Below are 18,319 nucleotides of genomic sequence, written 5' to 3'. Positions count from 1 at the left end.
TGCTAAGTTTCATATGTGTTATTTAAAAAAAAAAAGAATATTAAACATTATACTATATAATTATTTATTATACTCAAAAATAGGATCATGTTAATATATGTTGTTTTGCATACTGCCATATACATATTGCTCCACTAACATGAACATTTAATGATCGTATTACACCAACTTGTGGTATTTCTATGCAGGTATCAAACAAAGGTATCAAATTGGCAGGAATCCCATTTTTTTCATTTCTATAAATGACATTTATTGTTATTCATATGAATTTATTTTATAATTACTTTATAATTACTTACTTTATAAAGACTATAATTACTTACCCTAAAACAAGAATTGTCTTTTTCTCAAATTTCATACTTAACAAATTTGTACTATTAGCTGTTTGTTCTACTCCTACCAAAGACCATCCCATATCTTTTTTATTCAGTAAGTATTTGCATAGTTCATATGGTTTTGCCTACAATGGTCATGAATTGGTTACAATAAACCTCTTTTGTACGTATTAAAATATTGTACATATAAAATATACCTCTGTAATAGTTATCCAATATTCAGCTGATACACTAAGATTCTGAAATTCCTTATCTTTAATTTGATTCATATTAGCAATAACCAATTCTTTTACATTAAAAATTTCACAAGTACGAGCAAGTCCCCCTAAATTTGGAGTACGACTAACAAGACATGCTACAACTATAAGACCATCTTCATCTGATATTCTCTTACGAGAAATGGATTCTCTGATTGTTGGAAAAATATCACTATGTGACAAATTGGTAGACATCAAAGGATTAATTTTTTTTTGGATATCATTCAATTCTTCAAATTCCATATTACCGTTTTTTCCCAAAGATTCTATACCACCTGTTTTTTCTTTAAATTTTAGGAATTTAGTATTCATTACATGTATGAAGCATATTATTAGGAATTAGTATAATCATAATAGTTTAGAAAATACCTGAAGATTTTATTAAAAATGATGATGTTTTAGTATCTGATAATGATGTATTTATGTTATATAGCTGAAGAGAATGACCATTAAATTCTTCAAAATTCAAATTTTTGAACAAGTGTGGATTTATCCATTCACTTGCATCCATATCAGTCAATCGAGGTAATTCATAATAAATTGTCTATAAATAGAAAGAAAACATTATTAGTTGTATTAGAAAACATTATAAGTATTGCATATTTTTATTTTTATTTATTTATTTAATAATTTTAAATAGTAATTTTAATATTACTTGTAAGGTGTAGTTCAGTATAGGATGAAAAATAGAAAGATAAAAATCATCCTGAATTTTGTTTGAATTTCTTGCTAATCCATCTTTTAAAGTAGCAATTGCGGCATTATATAATGCTCTATATTGTAATGTTGCATGATCAAAATTCATTTCTTCCAACATTTTGTATAATTTTACAAAGATAATCTATTACGAACAAAATATTAATATGATTGTAATTTATTATTAGTTCATAACTTAACATAATATAATTTACCTGAGCGTAAAGACGCATACTATATTGTTGTCCTAAACAGCAACGAGTAATATAATTTAGTGCCATTAAAATAAAATTGCTCTGGGAATCTTTGGGTAGAAGTTTAGAAACATGATAAATGATACACATTATGGAACTAACACATCCTGGACGTGTTTTAATACCCTACACATATTATATTAGTTAGAGACTTTTTATATTAATAAAATACAATTTTATAAGAGAAACACAAAACTTATTTAAATACCTTTTCAAAAAATTCCCAAATTTTATCATGAAATTCTATATTTTCCACAAAAATTTTTATTAATATCCATTCTTGCATTATTCGAACACTATGTTGATTACTTTCCAGAAGTATTAAATTACAAAGAAATTCTTGCAGTATTACAGTATTATCCTGTAGATGAATTAAATGTTTTTCCTACTATATTTATTACAGTTTAAAATAAAATGATATGTAATTTACATATAATATTTTATTACCTTAGTTAAAATTGGCTGTATTATTAATAAAGTTTGCATAATTCGATGCTTTATTTTATGTATGTAAGAATGATTGAAATATCGTTTATTTTTGTATTTTTCCAATTTTTGTAAAATACTTGGGAGAAATGTTGATCCAAATTCTCTATCTTCATTAATTATCTGATGTAGTAAAATGACAGAAGCTGCTCTAATATTAGCATCATTATTATGATCTCTATTAATGAAGTTAAAATATTAATAAAAAATGAATATATAAAATAATGTTAAAGATTATAAAAGTACCTACATTATTTGTATATGTTGTGGGTAACAGCTATGATAATTTTTTGTAATATATAAATAGACTTGATTTTCTATTTGTTTATCTTTACGAAGTACATGTCCATGAAGGAGACATGTTAATAGTGCATCTTGTAGATTTTTTAAGCAGCACGTGTTTAAAAATTTCATTTCATCTAATAAAAATTTTTTCAGTTTTGGCACATTATTACTTTCTTCCAGCAGTTGATTAAGAAACTAAAAATTAAAGATAATTTTAATATACAAGAAGAAATTCATTTCCTGAAAAATATATTATTATCTTACATTGTCTACAAAATCATTAATATTGGGTAATACCAAAAAATTATTGTTTATAACAACTCCTATAAGATTTTTTATTGCTAGAAAATAAATCTTGTTCTTTGTACTCAACAAAGTGGTTTTCCAACATGTAGTGAAAATAGATATCAAGTTTAATTTATTTTCTAGATCTCCTATTGCTCCCTTATTAACCATTGTTTTTAATATCAGTGCTACTTCTGGAATAATTTCATTTCCTCCCATTTCATATAAATAGGAAATACTTTTAATCCAGTCAATGTTTTGAGGCCATAATTTTATTTCTACTTTCATTAAAAATTGATTTACAAGTCTAGCAAGTAATACATAACAATCTGATGCTATCTTCCCTTTCAGTTCTATTTCAGATTCATCATTACTAGGTATGTGAATATCATGGATATTTAATAATGGTTGTAAATAAAATGAAGTGTGGTTTGTACATAAAATATTTTGAGTATAATGTAAGATATGTAAAGCATATATGTAATGCATGTTCGTATATTGTTTTATATTTTGAATAATAGTTATACTATCATTTTTGAACTTCTCAACATAATGTAAAATTTCCTGTTTTGTTAAAAGCAAGTTTCCATTGTTAAGAGTTGAAGTAATTGCAGTGAGATATCTGTTTAATTCTTCATAATTAAACTTGTATGGTATGCTTTTGCTGCTTTTAAGTAAAAATTTTAATGCATCATTAATATATGAAGAGAACAGTTGTATAATGCTCTTCTGTGTGTCTATGTTACTTAAATTAAGTAAATATGACATAAATTCTATCATATAAAAAATATGTGCAGTATCTGCATAAGGTCTTGTAGCTATCCCTTTCAGTGATGATAGCCAATTATTGAGTACTTCTTCTACAGGACATGATTTCTGTTGTAATATTAGACCTGCATCATGAAACATTGTAACAATAAGAGCAAATTTTGCAGGATTGAATTTTACATGCAAATTTTGACATGGATGTTCCTTACAAATAAATTTAATAAAATTTATTGCATCTACCTTTACTAATACTTCTTTCAACCATGCTATTATAATATTCCATAAAAATGAATTTCTTATGAAAATTTTTTCTAAAGGAAATTCTAACAACATATCCATTATAATTTTCAAATCATTAATTTTTTTTATAGAGAGAGGAATTGTTTTTAGAAGTTCAATTTGAAATGCAATTTTTAATATATGAGAATGCATTTGGTTTTTCTGAATTAAAGATTTAATTATATTTAATTGATCATCTTCCCAATAATTTAATACTTGACTGGAAACTGTCCTTAAAACTTTCATCATATAAAATATTGGTATAGGAGCCCATGTTTCTTCATTCATTATTTGAAGAACTTTATTTAAAAATTCAACTTGTTCCTTTTTTACATGTATAAATAATGTTACAATATCGTTTAATATTTCTGGTTCTTGTTGATAAGTTTGACATTCATATAAAAATGTATTATTTAAAACATGTATAAATAATTTTACAAACTGATCATCATGTAAAAGAGCAGGTAATTTACAAACATACAATATTCCCTGTTTTACTATAGTATTATTTTCATGCAATAATATTCTTTCAAAACTTAGTTGTAACCAAATGTTGCTAAAGCAGTTATTACATGCAGCATGCTCCTGACTTCCTTTTACCAAAATTGGTAAATGAGTTAATGCAGGTAATATTAGATGATGTTGTTTTTCTTCCAATGCTTCTAATATCAAGAAATAATTTTGTTTAATGTCATTTATTGATATTTCTGTTTTAATAGATTGATTGCATAAGAAAGGAGTAATTGTATACTCTATCGATTTTAAATCACTTTCAGCTATAGTACTCATAAAACAAGTTATTCGTTTCATTATAAATAATGCTTGTTTACGATACTGCTGTATAGGAGACTTTAAGCTCTTCATTATTAATAACCATAGTTGTTTTGTACAAAATAGATCATGATGTATAAGACTCTTATCTTGTAAATTTAATGAGAAATATATATCTATTAAAATGCTGAGTGCACTTAATAAATCTTTCAAATCATCTAATTCATTTAAGATACAATTCCATACAGCTGGGAAAATACTTTCAGAATCAAAGGTATTTATTAATTTTGGGAAAATTGAAGCAAATAATTGCCATTCCTTATTTTCTTTCATTTGTAACCATAATATTATATCTTTCAGGTACAAAGAATTAAAACGTTTCAGTAGATTTGATTCCAAGTCATTATATAGAAATTTCTTTAATTGTAACGATTCTAAAAAGCATTCTAGTATTTTCATATACAAAATTTTACTTTCATTACTATTCAAGGTATCAGCATTCGATTTCTGAAAATTTATCAAGTGTTGTTCAATACACTGTACATCACAGTGAAGCGTTAATCGTAAAATTATAATATCGTATAAAATTGGATATTCGATAAAATTCTGTAATTTTTTTTTCTCCAATAAAGTATTTTCTATAATTTTAAAACATAAATCATTTGACACTGCTTTAGAATGTTTCTTTTTTGTATCAAATATAAGTTGATATTCATAACATAATATCATTCGAAATGTATGTAATTGCTTTGCATATAAATTGTCTTTTAGTATTTCGGTATTGTAATATTTGTTTAAACGATGTAGCAATAAAAATGGGTCATCTTTGAATGCAATGTCTAATAATTCCAAGATTGAAAAATCTATTGTTGAAGTATGCATATAGCGTTCATGCAGATCCATTTTGTTGTAATTTTTTATTTTTATATATTTAGACTTATTTACATATTACGTAAATATATATATATCTCTATAAAAATCTTAATGTATTTTATTTAAATATCTTTAATTCACAAGAATTTGTTACAATATAGTATCTTATTTAACTTGTGCATATCTTTGTATATACCCACTATACAGCTGCTAGCCTACTAGTTAACCAATTATACCTAACCAATAAACGCGCACGTGGTTATTTAGAAATATACATATGTATCAAACGGTAATTTATTTTGTCATAAAAAGTCAATAACAGATTTTTAATAAGTTCTTTGTGAATTTATGAGACAAATTGTGTACATCTCAAACTGAAGCAAACACGACAGTGGAGACTTCAACACTTAGCAGTTTCAGGAAATGTTGTATTTTCTGACAACAGGAAGCAACTTCCTGAAAATCATTAGCTTGGTCAAACAAGTGGTCAATAGCCGGCACATAAGTTTGACGAGAATGGCTAAAAGTAAATTTGAATATGTGAAAGAATTTGAACGTAATGACAGTTGTTTGCCAAATTGTTGGATTGTGGTTAGAATTGATGGAAGAAATTTTTCAAAATTCTGTGAAGCGCATCAATTTACTAAACCGAATGATGTAGCTGCTTTGCAATTAATGAATCGCGCGGCTATTACGGTTATGGAAGATTTTAAAGAAATCATTCTAGGTTTTGGTCAAAGTGATGAATATTCTTTTGTCTTCCGAAAAGACACTGAACTTTACAAACGAAGAGGTACGTACATTTTAAAAAGTAATTTATAACATGATAAATTTAAGATGATAAATAATTAATATGGAAACAAAAAATATATATGTGCATGTATATGTATTGATTTCTATATAATTATTATTGTTTACATGTTACATAATATTTGTATTCCATAATGTTTAATAATACAAATATATTGTTTAAAACATTTTTATAATATTTTAGCTTCAAAATTGATGACAAATGTGAATTCTCTTTTTGCATCATCGTATGTTTATCATTGGCCTCGTTTCTTCCAAGGCAAGGAATTATATTATCCACCATCTTTCGATGCCCGTGTTGTATTATATCCTACAGATAAAAACTTAAGGGATTATTTAGCATGGCGACAGGCTGATGCTCATGTAAACAATTTATATAACACCTGCTTTTGGAATCTTGTATTAAAAGGAAAGCTAACTCCAACTCAGGTAAACTCTCTTATAATAGATATATATATATTTATGTACATGTGTATAAAAAAAATAATAATTATGTACATCTATATGTGTAAATAATTATATATACCTTAGTAATTTTGAATCACATTTCTAAAAATTATTGTTTTTATTTATTTATTTTAATTTTTAGGCAGAAGGAAAACTTAGAGGTACATTGGCATCACATAAGAACGAATTACTTTTTCAAGAATTTGGTATAAATTATAATAATGAGCCACCACTTTTTCGAAAGGGTACTACACTTATAAGGAAATTAATACCTGATGGGACAGGTAGATTAAAACCTGCAGTGGTTCCATTGGTAGATGATATTATTGGAGACCGTTTCTGGAAAGAAAACCCAGAAGTACTCGGGTTAAAAAGTTTAGCAACTTATCAACCTCCAAATTTAGTAAATAATGTTAGTTCAAATCCAATCAGAACAACAAAACCACCATCTCCAACCACAAACATGAAACATATTAATAATACTCCACCACCTCCAGTTGCTAATGTGAATTCTATGAAAGAAGAAGTGCATCCAGCAAGAAGCCGAGAATCAGATGGAGAAAGAATGCAGTGTGAAAGTGAACGAATTTGTAGAAGATAAGAAGTGTTTTATATTTTTTTTTTTTATAATAAATTTGAAAAACATCCTAACGGAAAATAATGGAAGTTTATTTCCAGTAATATTAAGAATATTTTAATCGCGTTTTATCTGAAGTGGTAGTATTATAAAATATTAATTATTAGTGAAAGAATTACAAAGTACAGAATTGATAATTCTGACTACATTTATGATTCCTTTGTAAATTCTTCACTTGAAAATTAAGTTTTATCTTACTACTTTTTTAGAGAAATTATATTTTTATATGATAAATTGCATATTTATGTATATACGTGTACTTTCACATACATATATACACATGTACATATATATGTATATGTTATAAAAGTGTTTAGAGAAATGGATACGTATACATATATATTTGACAAATATTTTTCGTTAGGATTTCATATTTTAAAACTTATTCACTTTCAGTATCGCATTTTCTAATAGCAAAATATTGTATCAATTAATCTTAAATTATTTATGAAATGAAAGGCTGCTCTAGAGTAAATGTACTAAGATTTTTATAAGAAGTCTTGTTCATAAACACAAAAGTAGTTTACTAAACCATTTTGAATTAATTTCAGGTATAAAATTTTATAATTCTGCATGTGTATGTTTGTAAGTTCTATAATAATCAGTTTGAATATTATTATATGATGGATTAATTTGAATATTATTATACGATCTATTACATTAAATATTGCTTCGTTATTAGAAGAACATGCAAAATATAAGTATTTTAGAAATAAAAGTACTGTAAGTATGTCATTAGATATTTATGTTGTTCGTCTTTTTCATTGTATGGACATACTGATTTACTTACCTGACTAATTAAATTTTCGACATATAATTGGTCATACATTTAACATGTATATGTATGTTGCAAAATATCTAACTTTTTTGGGTAAAAATGAAGAAAAATGAAAAGTTTCAGTTTATAAGATATTATTATTTGAGTTGAATGTTTTAAACTTATGTGGAATGCATTATATATTATTTTATATTACAATAGAATCAATAATTACAACATCTGAAAATATTAAACATAATATATACTGCTACAATAAAATACACTATGTACACCTATATAATATAAACTCTTACTAAATAATAATTTTATGTATAATAATTTTCAATATCATCTGTTCAATTTGGCTAGAGACATAGTTTTATTTGTTTATCTCAGTTATTAATGAAATAATTATATTTTTTTTTCAATTTACATTTGCTTTTTCTCCATAATATGAAATACTGCAGAATTATTAGTTATTCGTGGTTAAGAAATAAAAATAAGAAGGAAAATTTACTTTTATCGTATGATATTGTTGCATAGTTAAATATAAATGATCAACAAAACATCAAGAAATTTATTAAAAAATTGGAATGTAATTATCTATTTTAGCACGATGCTTTTGTGCAACACATTCCGCTATCCATACAATATTACGGCATTCTTGTTCCTTTAATTTAAGATAACTGTAGAATACTCCAAAGTGAAATTGTTGAAGGAAAGCATGAACGTTTAAGCGAACCTGTGGTAATAATATTAAAATTAAAAAAATTTAAAGATATTTTGCTACATTAGCTTTTGTGACAATATTAAATTTACCTCATGCTCAAAGAATTTATCTTCTAAAGTTTTATCACCAGGATTGTTACCTGCACCTTCAAACAAAGCACTGTATTCCTGAAAAAATAATTCAAATGTAAAATTAATACATTTATATAAATGTATATTGTATATGAATTCAGAGATATAAATTTCTTAAGAAGTATAAGATCTTATTTTTGAAACATATACATACAACAAAGTATTCTGCTACAGCTTTGACCTGTTCATAATCATCAGCCCTTGCTAATGCGGCTAATCCATCTGGATTTAATTTTCCACAACGTGGATACAATTTTGCTCTATCATCTTTACCCAATTCAGTTCCAAATGAATTTATGGTTATAATAATTGCTCGCCTATCAGCTTCAAACTGTACAAATAATTCGTATTTAATAAATTATGTTATTGGATTACGTTAATTTACATTCATTATACTGGTTGTAATCTTAAATTTGTAAGTTAGAAATGAGATTTATACCCACAAACACATACAGTGTATGGATTGAAGAAAATAAAAAAGAAAACAATAGATAAGTTGTCATTGATTATATAAAATATTAATTTGAGAAAATTTAATACCGCAAGTATTTCACACATAGTATCTGCAGTTGTCCCACCAATTTCTTTACAAAATTTATAAAACGCTTCCAAATAAGCTTTGTATAATGTATTTCTGATTATTTCTATGTTCATTTCATCCAAATCTTGTTCAGAAATGCAATCCACAAAAAAGGGTGCTAGAATTTCATTGAATATTTAATATAGTAAAAAATAATAAATCAAGATATGATTAAGGAATACAAACTATTTTATGCTTTCAATATATTACATAAAAATTTTAAGACATGTTTAGATATATTTCATACCTAAAGGGGTGTCTACCAAAACTGCGTTATAAAGTTCAGCAGGTGTAGCTGCTACATGAATAGCTTCCATTTGTTCGAAACTGCCTAGAGGATGGCATTTAGGGATCAACTCTGAAATTGGTCTTTGATGCAAAGTTCCAGTAATTAGTAAAATAATATTATCGATCATATAACTATAAGTAATGAAATCTAAAAATTGTGACAAAGGTTCTACAGAATGGTTGCGCATATGTTGAAATTCCACAACAAGCTTTTCTCTTAATTTATCATCGATCACACTAACAGAAAGTGGTGATGGCTCATTAGCTAAAAAACTGCCATAATCTGTACCAGCCAAATGTAGTTTTAAATCTGTGGAAGTAAAAATTAATTAATATCGATAGGTATCAATAATAAACTGAATATCATGTACTTTTTAAGTTTCAGATAATTTTTATTGTTTCTGGAACTGAAATGTAAGTGTTGGGTAAAACTTACCTTCAAGAGTTTCACATTGTACAAGATTAAGATAGTCACTTTGTTGAAGAATTCCACATTTAAAGCCTCGACAAAGGCCCTCTAAATATCCTCCGTCGATGTTAAACATACAACCCTTCATTTTGGAGGATCGTTTATTACAATTACTCCAATTGAAATACCGATACGTCAAAGTTAAAATCGGACTCGCCCTTTTTCGTGTCGATCATATGACCATCTAGCGAGAAGTTTGTTGCAAACCATGAAAAAATGGCTAAATTTCTGAATGATATCGACTTCGAGTAGCTATCGATATTTGATCAAACTGATCTATTTAAATTTAATTTTTTCAAATTTTAGCAACTATTTTCTAATAATGCAAAATAATATACAATAGTTTACAACAGGTCAAAGATTATATTAAAATAATCATTAATCTAGTTAAATACAAAAAACCTTTCACATTTTTCCTTTGTGTTATTATGTATTATATCAAATTTAAAAAAATACTTTGATTTAACACTATATACTAAGTTATTTTGTAGTGATCCTACAGCAATATACAAAAAATGACAGATGCACACAGAAAAACATATTATAAAACAGTAGATATAGTATGGTTTTGAAAGTATGCAAAACTAAATGTACTTAATATATTCAAAAAATTAATTTAAGAAGTAATAAATTGAGTTTAAATTTGAAATATATTTACATCATATGTTGAAACCGAGGTGGTATTACTACTTCTTTGCATTGTATAGTGAATGACGCATACTAGTCCAGAAGACAGTTTTGATGTAATACGCTTTTTACCTGTGACGTATTTTATCAATTTAAGTGTTCTTGATATTTTACTAATTATCAATTGATTTGTGGTAGAATATATTACACGAAGTAGTATGTTTGGAAAGAGAGAGAATTCAAAACGGCAAACAAAACCCACTGGCAGTCTTGCACAAGTATTATCTTGTAATGTTTTTAACCTTACTTTTCGATTGGTTACATTTTTCTAAACATAATATCTTTTAACAGTATGGAATTTTCGATGTGCCAGCAACGTTAGATGATATAGGTAATGACTTTATGAATGACGATGACGATTTAGAAGCTGAATTAATAGCTTTAACATCTGGTGATGACAATGTTGAAAAATCTAGACGTACTGGTAAGTAAATATTATTTGTATGCTTACTATTAATTATCTGTACGATTGATAACATATTAAATGCAATATTGATATATCTTATCATTCGCATAGCATCTCGTAAACCAGTTCCTAAAGAAAATTTAGATGTAATGGTAACTGAAAGTATGAAAGATATAAATTTTGAAGAAGAGGTATCTGATGGAGAGGATGATCCAGAATTATTGGTATAAATTCTATCATTCGTGTTTTTATTTCTAGTAGCTGTTTAGTTATATTAAAATCATTTTTAATATTTTATATTATGTCAGAGTGAACTTAAAATGATTACGAATGAGGGAATTTCTGAGTCTATGACTCCAGAGAAAGAAGAAAATTTAGTAACTGAAAACACAGAACAGTCTGAAACACAAAATGATAATGAAACTATAATTAAACTCTTAAAAGAAAGATTACAACTTTATGAGATTGCTGAAAAAAAAGCAAAACGAGAAAATGAATTAAGTCGCGCAAGAAGATTTAGCAGGGGTATTAAGACACTTACAGAATTATTGAAAAATGCTGAGGCAGGAAAATCTATTAACGAAAACGATATACCACCGGAATTACCACCACATGCTACAGCTGAAACAACTGAGAAAGTACTAGTAACTAATAAAACAGAATTTATAGGTATTATTTAATGGAAAGCCATATTTCTTTTTTTGTTATTTGTTTTTGTTAAGCCATATTTCTTTCTTTGATTTGCTTTTTATAATTTTGTAATACTATATTTTTTAGAAGAAACTACCACTGCAGCTGAGGCTGATATTAATCCTGCAGAAAATAATATTGTTGAAGAGTCTGCTCCAATAAAAAGTATAGATGAAGAGGCATTAAAATTATTGAAAGATAGACAGCAACAATATAAAATGGCAGCAATAGCATGGAAAAGAGCTAGTAACATGAAAGAGGCTCTCCAATGTTTAAATATAGCCAAACATTTTGATATAGTTATTGCAGCAGTAAATGCAGGAGAAACGGTTGATTTATCAGATATGCCAGCTTCTCCAAATCTGCCTGGATTAGATACTACTACAGTATCAACTGAAAAGTCAGGAAAAACAGAAAGTGAGACACAGGGAAAGTCTTCTGAAGACATTGTCTCAACAGGTAAATTTTTATGGTAATTTAATAATTTACTTTGTGCATATAATATTACGAAAATGACATTAAACACATGAAGTGAATTAAATTTGTTAAAAATAATTATACTTCTAATGTTTTGTTTTATTGGAAAAACAGAAGTCAAACCATCAAGTTCAGAAAATTTAGAGGTTGCTTTAAAAGAACGTCTTGAAGCATGTAAAAAAATAAAAGCAACTGCAGAAGGTGAAGGAAACTCGTCTAAAGCTCGCAGATATGGCCGCATTTGCAAACAATTTGAAGATGCTATTAAATTACATGCTCGTGGAAAACTCGTTCCTTTTGATGAATTACCTACTATACCTGGTTTTGAGCCCCTTACAGTTCCTTCGCAATCTGTACCTGATCCAGCAACAGATAAAAATGGAAAACCGTCAGATTTAATAATGCCAACCAGTACAGAATCTAAACTACCTGAAAATAAAGTTTCTACAGATCCAAAAGTTCCTGTCCCTCCTGCAAAAGCAGAAATAGGTAGTTGAGAAAATGTTATGATTTATAGAATAATCTACCATTATTATAATATCTAATTAATATATAATTTAAATGATAGGGAAGAAGCAAAATCAAAAGACATCACGTGCTGAGAAACAGTTAGCTTTATTACAACAACGCCAACATGAATTAAAGCAAGCTGCTCTTAACGCAAAAAAAGAAGGAGATATAGAATTAGCCCGTACTTATCTAAGACAAGCAAAAGCAATGGACCCACTGATCGAAGCTAGTAGAGGAGGCTTACCAGTTGATATGAATTCTATACCATTGTCTCCAGCAGCAAAAACTGAGCTTAATGCAGATAGTATAATAGGTTTATTGGATGATAGTTTTACAGTAGTCGATACTGAAGATTGTTCAGAGAAAGTAATTGGAACGGATGAAGAAATTTATGAGAATCTTGAGTCACAATTAATGAAACAAATTAAGGTAAACTGATGACACAGGTAAAGTAAATTTATAAATCTTTAATCGTAAATTATGTAATTTTATTATAGTGGTGTTTATGTACCAGAGATCATTGTAAAGCATTAGGAGATGTATCCGGATATAATAAATGGGAACGTCTAGCACTGAATTATAAACGAGATCTAGATATGCTAACAGTTCGAAAACGTGATGCATTACCATCACCACAACATCATTACGAGATAAAAACTCATACTATAGTTCAGTTAGTATAGTAAAGTTTTTCACTACGTTAGTTAATAGAATTATTACATTGTAATTGTAAATATATTGTTTTACAGGAGTTGCACAGATTTAAGCGATAGCGACATAGAAATTTCAATAATCAGGGGAATAAATTATTCGAAAGATGCAGATACTTATGTCATATTTGAATTCCCTTATCCTTCAGATAATCCTCCATCAGATAGAACGGCTACTGTTAAAGGAACGTGTAACCCAGAATATGAAGCAGTATTTCCATTAACTGGAATAGATCGTTTATCAAGACCGTGTCAACGAACATTCAAAAGACATGCATTAAAATGTCAAGTTTGGGCTAAAGGGTAATGAAAAAAGCGACGTAATCAAATTATGATTTATTCGTATTTTAACAATATTATAGTTTTATAACGTGTATATATTTTTAAATAATTTATAATAAGTTTCTTTCCGATAACTTATACTATTTTTCCAATTAGAAACATTGGTAAAATAATATAATGTCATCTATTGTTTGTAAATAATATTTTTAAGGATAAAATATAATCATATATTAGATATAATAATATTGAAGATAGTAAATAGATTAGTACGTTGCTTGCAGATGCTCGCTGAATTCCATCCTGTGTTGCATTAACTCAAGGTATGAAAATTTCGTACTTTTGTAAAGCATTCAGCTTCTAAATTATGAACCAGAGATAATGTGCTATTGCTTTATTCGTTTTCTTTTTTCCTCTTATTCTTCTTTTTTTTTTTCAAAAAGCGCATTTATTATAAGACTGAGGCATTATTAAGTAAATATTTCGAAATAAGAGGAATGAAAGTCGATTATAGAAAAAAATGTTTGGTTGTAAATAATTATTGTTGTAAATTGATACACTTGATTTCTATGATGCTCATATTGCACGAGCAGGCTGTAACAACGTAAACTTGTATTTACAGATTTTAGATTTAAATTGTATGAGTCCCAAATATTCAAACGTCCTTTTGCTACTGTATGTAATTTGTATTTTTTATTTTGCAGAGGATTTTTTAGAAGCGATAGTCTCTTAGGTACAGTGACAGTCAAATTACAACCCTTGGAAACTCAATGTGTACTTCATGACTCGTTTCCGGTAAATAATAAAGACTATTTGTTAAATATTATTTTCTAATTAAATACGTAATTCTTATATTAAAGAAATACTATATTATCGTAGTTAATGGATGGAAGGAAGCCAACAGGTGGGAAACTTGAGTTAAAAATACGTTTGAGAAATCCGATTGTTACAAAGCAGATAGAAAAGATTACAGACAAGTGGCTAGTTATTGATTATTGATTAATATCCTGGAATAGCATAATAGCATAATATCCTGGAATAGCATAATAGCATAATATCCTGGAATTGTAAATTTATTTTGTCAGCGATTGCACCATCGAGGCTTTGGAAATGTAACTTGCTGATCAAGATGTGATAGAAATACGTATTTTGTTTTATTAACAGCTTTAATCAAGTTGATATGAATATGTATATCAACAACAAAAGAAATAATTTGTATAATATAACATAAGCATTCAGCCCATAGAAATATAATAAATAATAAATATGTACAGAAGCATAATTTAATATGTAAATATTGAAGCACAATATGCAAAAATTTGTAAACATCATGTATGTATGTGTGGCTGATAATTATTTTTTTAATCTTAATATATAGAAACAAATGGTATATTCCTCTGCTTTGTTTTTTTATATTAAATTATGATTAGTTACAGATCCTAGCAAAAAACTTGAATTATCATTATGAGCAATTTTATAAATATAATTTTGTAATCATTTATTGTTTAAATAAAGAAATTGAAAATTATATCCTAAACATATAAATTACCTCTTAAGATAAGTATAAGATTATTAATAAATATAAAGGTTTACTAACTATATCGTTGAGTTACTAATTTGAAATTAATTTGGGATTCAAATATTATAGATTAATTAAAAGGGAACGTGTTTAAATAATTGAGCCCTAAATATAACTGAACTTAATTAGCATGCACGTAAGGGACTATCGGTTGTACATATCGAACAATTTAAACGCGGAGAAGGAACGATTGCGAACTGAAGCTGAATCCACATTTCCAGAGAACAATACAGCAGGTGAACCCCACTAACAAACTATTGTCTGATAATCGTTCAACTCTGTCTCCTCCCAGTTCGTCATTCTACTGTTTCATTCTCATCTACGTGATTCTAATCACCACAAATCCTTGTAATTTATATAATACTTACGAGATATTTATTCGCCATAATATACAAACAAATAATCGATTTAATAAAATAAACATAAGGCATAAGCTTTAACATAAAAATCATCGTATTTCATAAATAAAGTTATCTTAACATATTTTTGAATGTTACATATATGTATATAAAGTAATTTGAATATTTTTATCGTGATTTGATCTTAAATTAATAGTAAATATATCGATTTTAACGCAGTTATTGACAAATGACGTATATTCGATTGCAAAATATAATTAAGACAAAATATATAACGAATTCGTAAACTTGCAACGAAATAGAAATTACGATATAAAATCAAAAAGCACAAAAAATAAAAAGAAAATTTATCATTTCCCTATAATAGCTATAGGAGATTTACGACCAGCTTAGAGATTCTTTTTGCACGAGCTTCTATTCATTAAATATTGTATTTCTTTCCACAATACGATTTAAATCAAATACATATTTCACACTGGACTAGAATTTTTCGGAAAACTAAATAAAAAAAATCAGTTCTTCGAAACGATCTTTATAACTCATCGGCCTTTTGTGATCCACATACGAAAGGGTCAGAGTGCGGTACAAAAGGATGCTCGAAAAGATTGGTACACAAAAGCGATTGACACCCACCGTGTCGAACACTAGTGTGTCTAGTGGTTCCCGAAACACTGTTCGACCACGTCGTCGCTCGATTTCCATCGGTTAGGCACAAAAGTCTTTCCCGCGGTGCGCGTATCGATCTCTCACTATTGGAAAACAATGGGATTTATTTGCCAATTAGACAATTAGGTCGGCTGAAAGGGCGCAGGGCAACCGAAACTTCGGCGTACCGCGAATCTGGATTACACAGTTCAGTGCAGAGTGTTTGGCGAGTATATACATACCGCGGTTAATGTTGACCTTTCGGCCTCAGCCAGCGGGATTCTGCGTGCAAATTAACGATGTTTGTTCTCAACCCTTTGGCCTGCCTTGATTCACCAATCTCGTTGGCTAGCCCTATCTGATCGTTAGCTACGTTAGTTCTTTGTGCGCGATTTAATTCTAACCTTTGAACGTTCGCAAAATGTTGAAAAATCGATAGATTATAATAAATTTTATTACTGCATTCTGGCTCTTTTTATGCATACAGAAGTTTGAAGTAATTGTGCCGGAGGTTAGGTTAGTGATCCATATACATTATACATATATTGACCATTGAGAATTATATATCGTTTTATATAATATAAGATAGAAAAAATATATATGTATATGTAATCGGTAGAATAATAAAATGTTATTTTCATATATTATTTCTAATACCAATAGAGAAAATAGTTCATAAATATAGAAATACGAGTGCGTAACAATATTAAAATCTTTTGATTGTCACAAAATATAACAGGCTGAGAATTATATTGATTTAAATGGAACTTTTAAAAATATTAAATTTGTAAATTTTATAATCTGTAAGTGAATTATTCGTAATTTGATAGTTAATCGAATTATAATTTTATTCTCAGTCGTAATATATTTTCTTAATTCTAAGAAATATGTGTTCTTTTACAATAATAAAAATAACATATTTCATTTTGTGAATAACAGAGATGGACTGACTTACACCATTATGATTTATAGTTTACCATACGAAGAATTATTACTCATCATTACCACATATCATTACTTTTGTATATTATTACTATAGCTATTATCGTTACTATATTAAACATTTTATTAATTTTAATTTATGCGAATTCTTTGGTCATTCTATCATTACCAATAATTATTATTATCGTTATTTCTAAATGCAAAATCACTTGCGTCTGTATACAAATGAATAACTGTTAGAACAGACAGTGGTTTTAGTTAGATCACGAAGTCCAGCCACGCCTCCGTGTTCGCTTCGCGCTACACGTGCTCGTCGTCGACGACTCCTTCTTTTTCGAAATCGTTTCTCGTAGATAGAGTCCGGTTACACGGTTTCTGCTTATTCGGCAGATGACCGGACGTGACGTCACTGGAACCATGCGAGTGTTGATTGCAGATGCTAGATGCGACTTGACACCCGGTTTCTTTTGCCTTCCTTCTCCTCGCGAATCCACCTCGCGGGGTACACCGCGGCTTCGCGTTACGTGATGCCTCGGTTTGGTCGTCTTTCGTGTCAAAATCTACGACGCATAACTTTATATCTATAGGTATACTACTGGCACTGGACTAGCCAGAATATCCTTGTTGCCAACTGAATTTCGAAGAAAATTATTTTATTGGTCTTAGCGCTTTCGCAACTGAAAATGTTACATGTTACGATATAGGTGGAAAATTTTTATTCGTCTCTTATTTTCCTTATGCTAATACTCGTTGTTCTTTATTAATTTAACGTTTGTTTGATTAGATCCAACAAATAAAATTCGAAGATCTATTATTCGATAAATCTATTCACGGAAAGTTACGTGTATGTATTAGGTACAAGTTGAAAATTTGAGGTTAAAGTTTTTTCTATTAATT

General features: G+C 28.0%; 4 protein-coding genes across 5 annotated transcripts; 2 read left to right on the top strand and 2 right to left on the bottom strand.

Moving 5' to 3' along the window:
- Window positions 1-47: 47 nt before the first annotated feature.
- On the bottom strand, window positions 48-5,329 carry LOC126915762 (uncharacterized). Its single transcript, XM_050720727.1, has 10 exons — window positions 2,578-5,329; window positions 2,279-2,508; window positions 1,990-2,206; window positions 1,751-1,903; window positions 1,504-1,668; window positions 1,248-1,433; window positions 962-1,136; window positions 533-876; window positions 324-460; window positions 48-236 (listed from the first exon to the last, which is right to left on the bottom strand). Exons 1-10 carry the CDS (start codon window positions 5,317-5,319, stop codon window positions 86-88), a joined length of 4,500 nt encoding a protein of 1,499 aa, XP_050576684.1. The 5' UTR covers window positions 5,320-5,329; the 3' UTR covers window positions 48-85.
- Window positions 5,330-5,438: 109 nt separating this feature from the next.
- LOC126915765 (probable tRNA(His) guanylyltransferase) lies at window positions 5,439-9,295 on the top strand. Its single transcript, XM_050720732.1, has 3 exons — window positions 5,439-6,082; window positions 6,284-6,528; window positions 6,689-9,295. The coding sequence occupies exons 1-3, from the start codon at window positions 5,713-5,715 to the stop codon at window positions 7,145-7,147; spliced, it is 1,074 nt and encodes a 357-aa protein (XP_050576689.1). The 5' UTR covers window positions 5,439-5,712; the 3' UTR covers window positions 7,148-9,295.
- Window positions 8,079-10,322, bottom strand: LOC126915766 (V-type proton ATPase subunit d). The gene is made up of 6 exons (XM_050720733.1): window positions 10,106-10,322; window positions 9,629-9,979; window positions 9,342-9,499; window positions 8,956-9,132; window positions 8,760-8,837; window positions 8,079-8,682 (listed from the first exon to the last, which is right to left on the bottom strand). Exons 1-6 carry the CDS (start codon window positions 10,224-10,226, stop codon window positions 8,521-8,523), a joined length of 1,047 nt encoding a protein of 348 aa, XP_050576690.1. The 5' UTR covers window positions 10,227-10,322; the 3' UTR covers window positions 8,079-8,520.
- A 519-nt stretch (window positions 10,323-10,841) lies between these two features.
- LOC126915763 (coiled-coil and C2 domain-containing protein 1-like) lies at window positions 10,842-14,909 on the top strand. Of its 2 annotated transcripts, XM_050720728.1 has the most exons (12): window positions 10,842-11,043; window positions 11,117-11,249; window positions 11,343-11,455; window positions 11,540-11,900; window positions 12,009-12,380; window positions 12,513-12,887; window positions 12,967-13,337; window positions 13,406-13,581; window positions 13,658-13,921; window positions 14,182-14,220; window positions 14,602-14,692; window positions 14,777-14,909. In XM_050720728.1, exons 1-12 carry the CDS (start codon window positions 10,984-10,986, stop codon window positions 14,894-14,896), a joined length of 2,475 nt encoding a protein of 824 aa, XP_050576685.1. In that variant the 5' UTR covers window positions 10,842-10,983; the 3' UTR covers window positions 14,897-14,909. The 2 variants fall into 2 exon arrangements, with proteins under 2 accessions (XP_050576685.1, XP_050576686.1); XM_050720729.1 differs by lacking the exon at window positions 14,182-14,220.
- Window positions 14,910-18,319: the final 3,410 nt, after the last annotated feature.

Source organism: Bombus affinis, chromosome 4, assembly GCF_024516045.1.
Source record: "Bombus affinis isolate iyBomAffi1 chromosome 4, iyBomAffi1.2, whole genome shotgun sequence".
Classification (NCBI taxonomy): domain Eukaryota; kingdom Metazoa; phylum Arthropoda; class Insecta; order Hymenoptera; family Apidae; genus Bombus; species Bombus affinis.
This window is presented reverse-complemented; position numbering and strand designations above follow the sequence as displayed.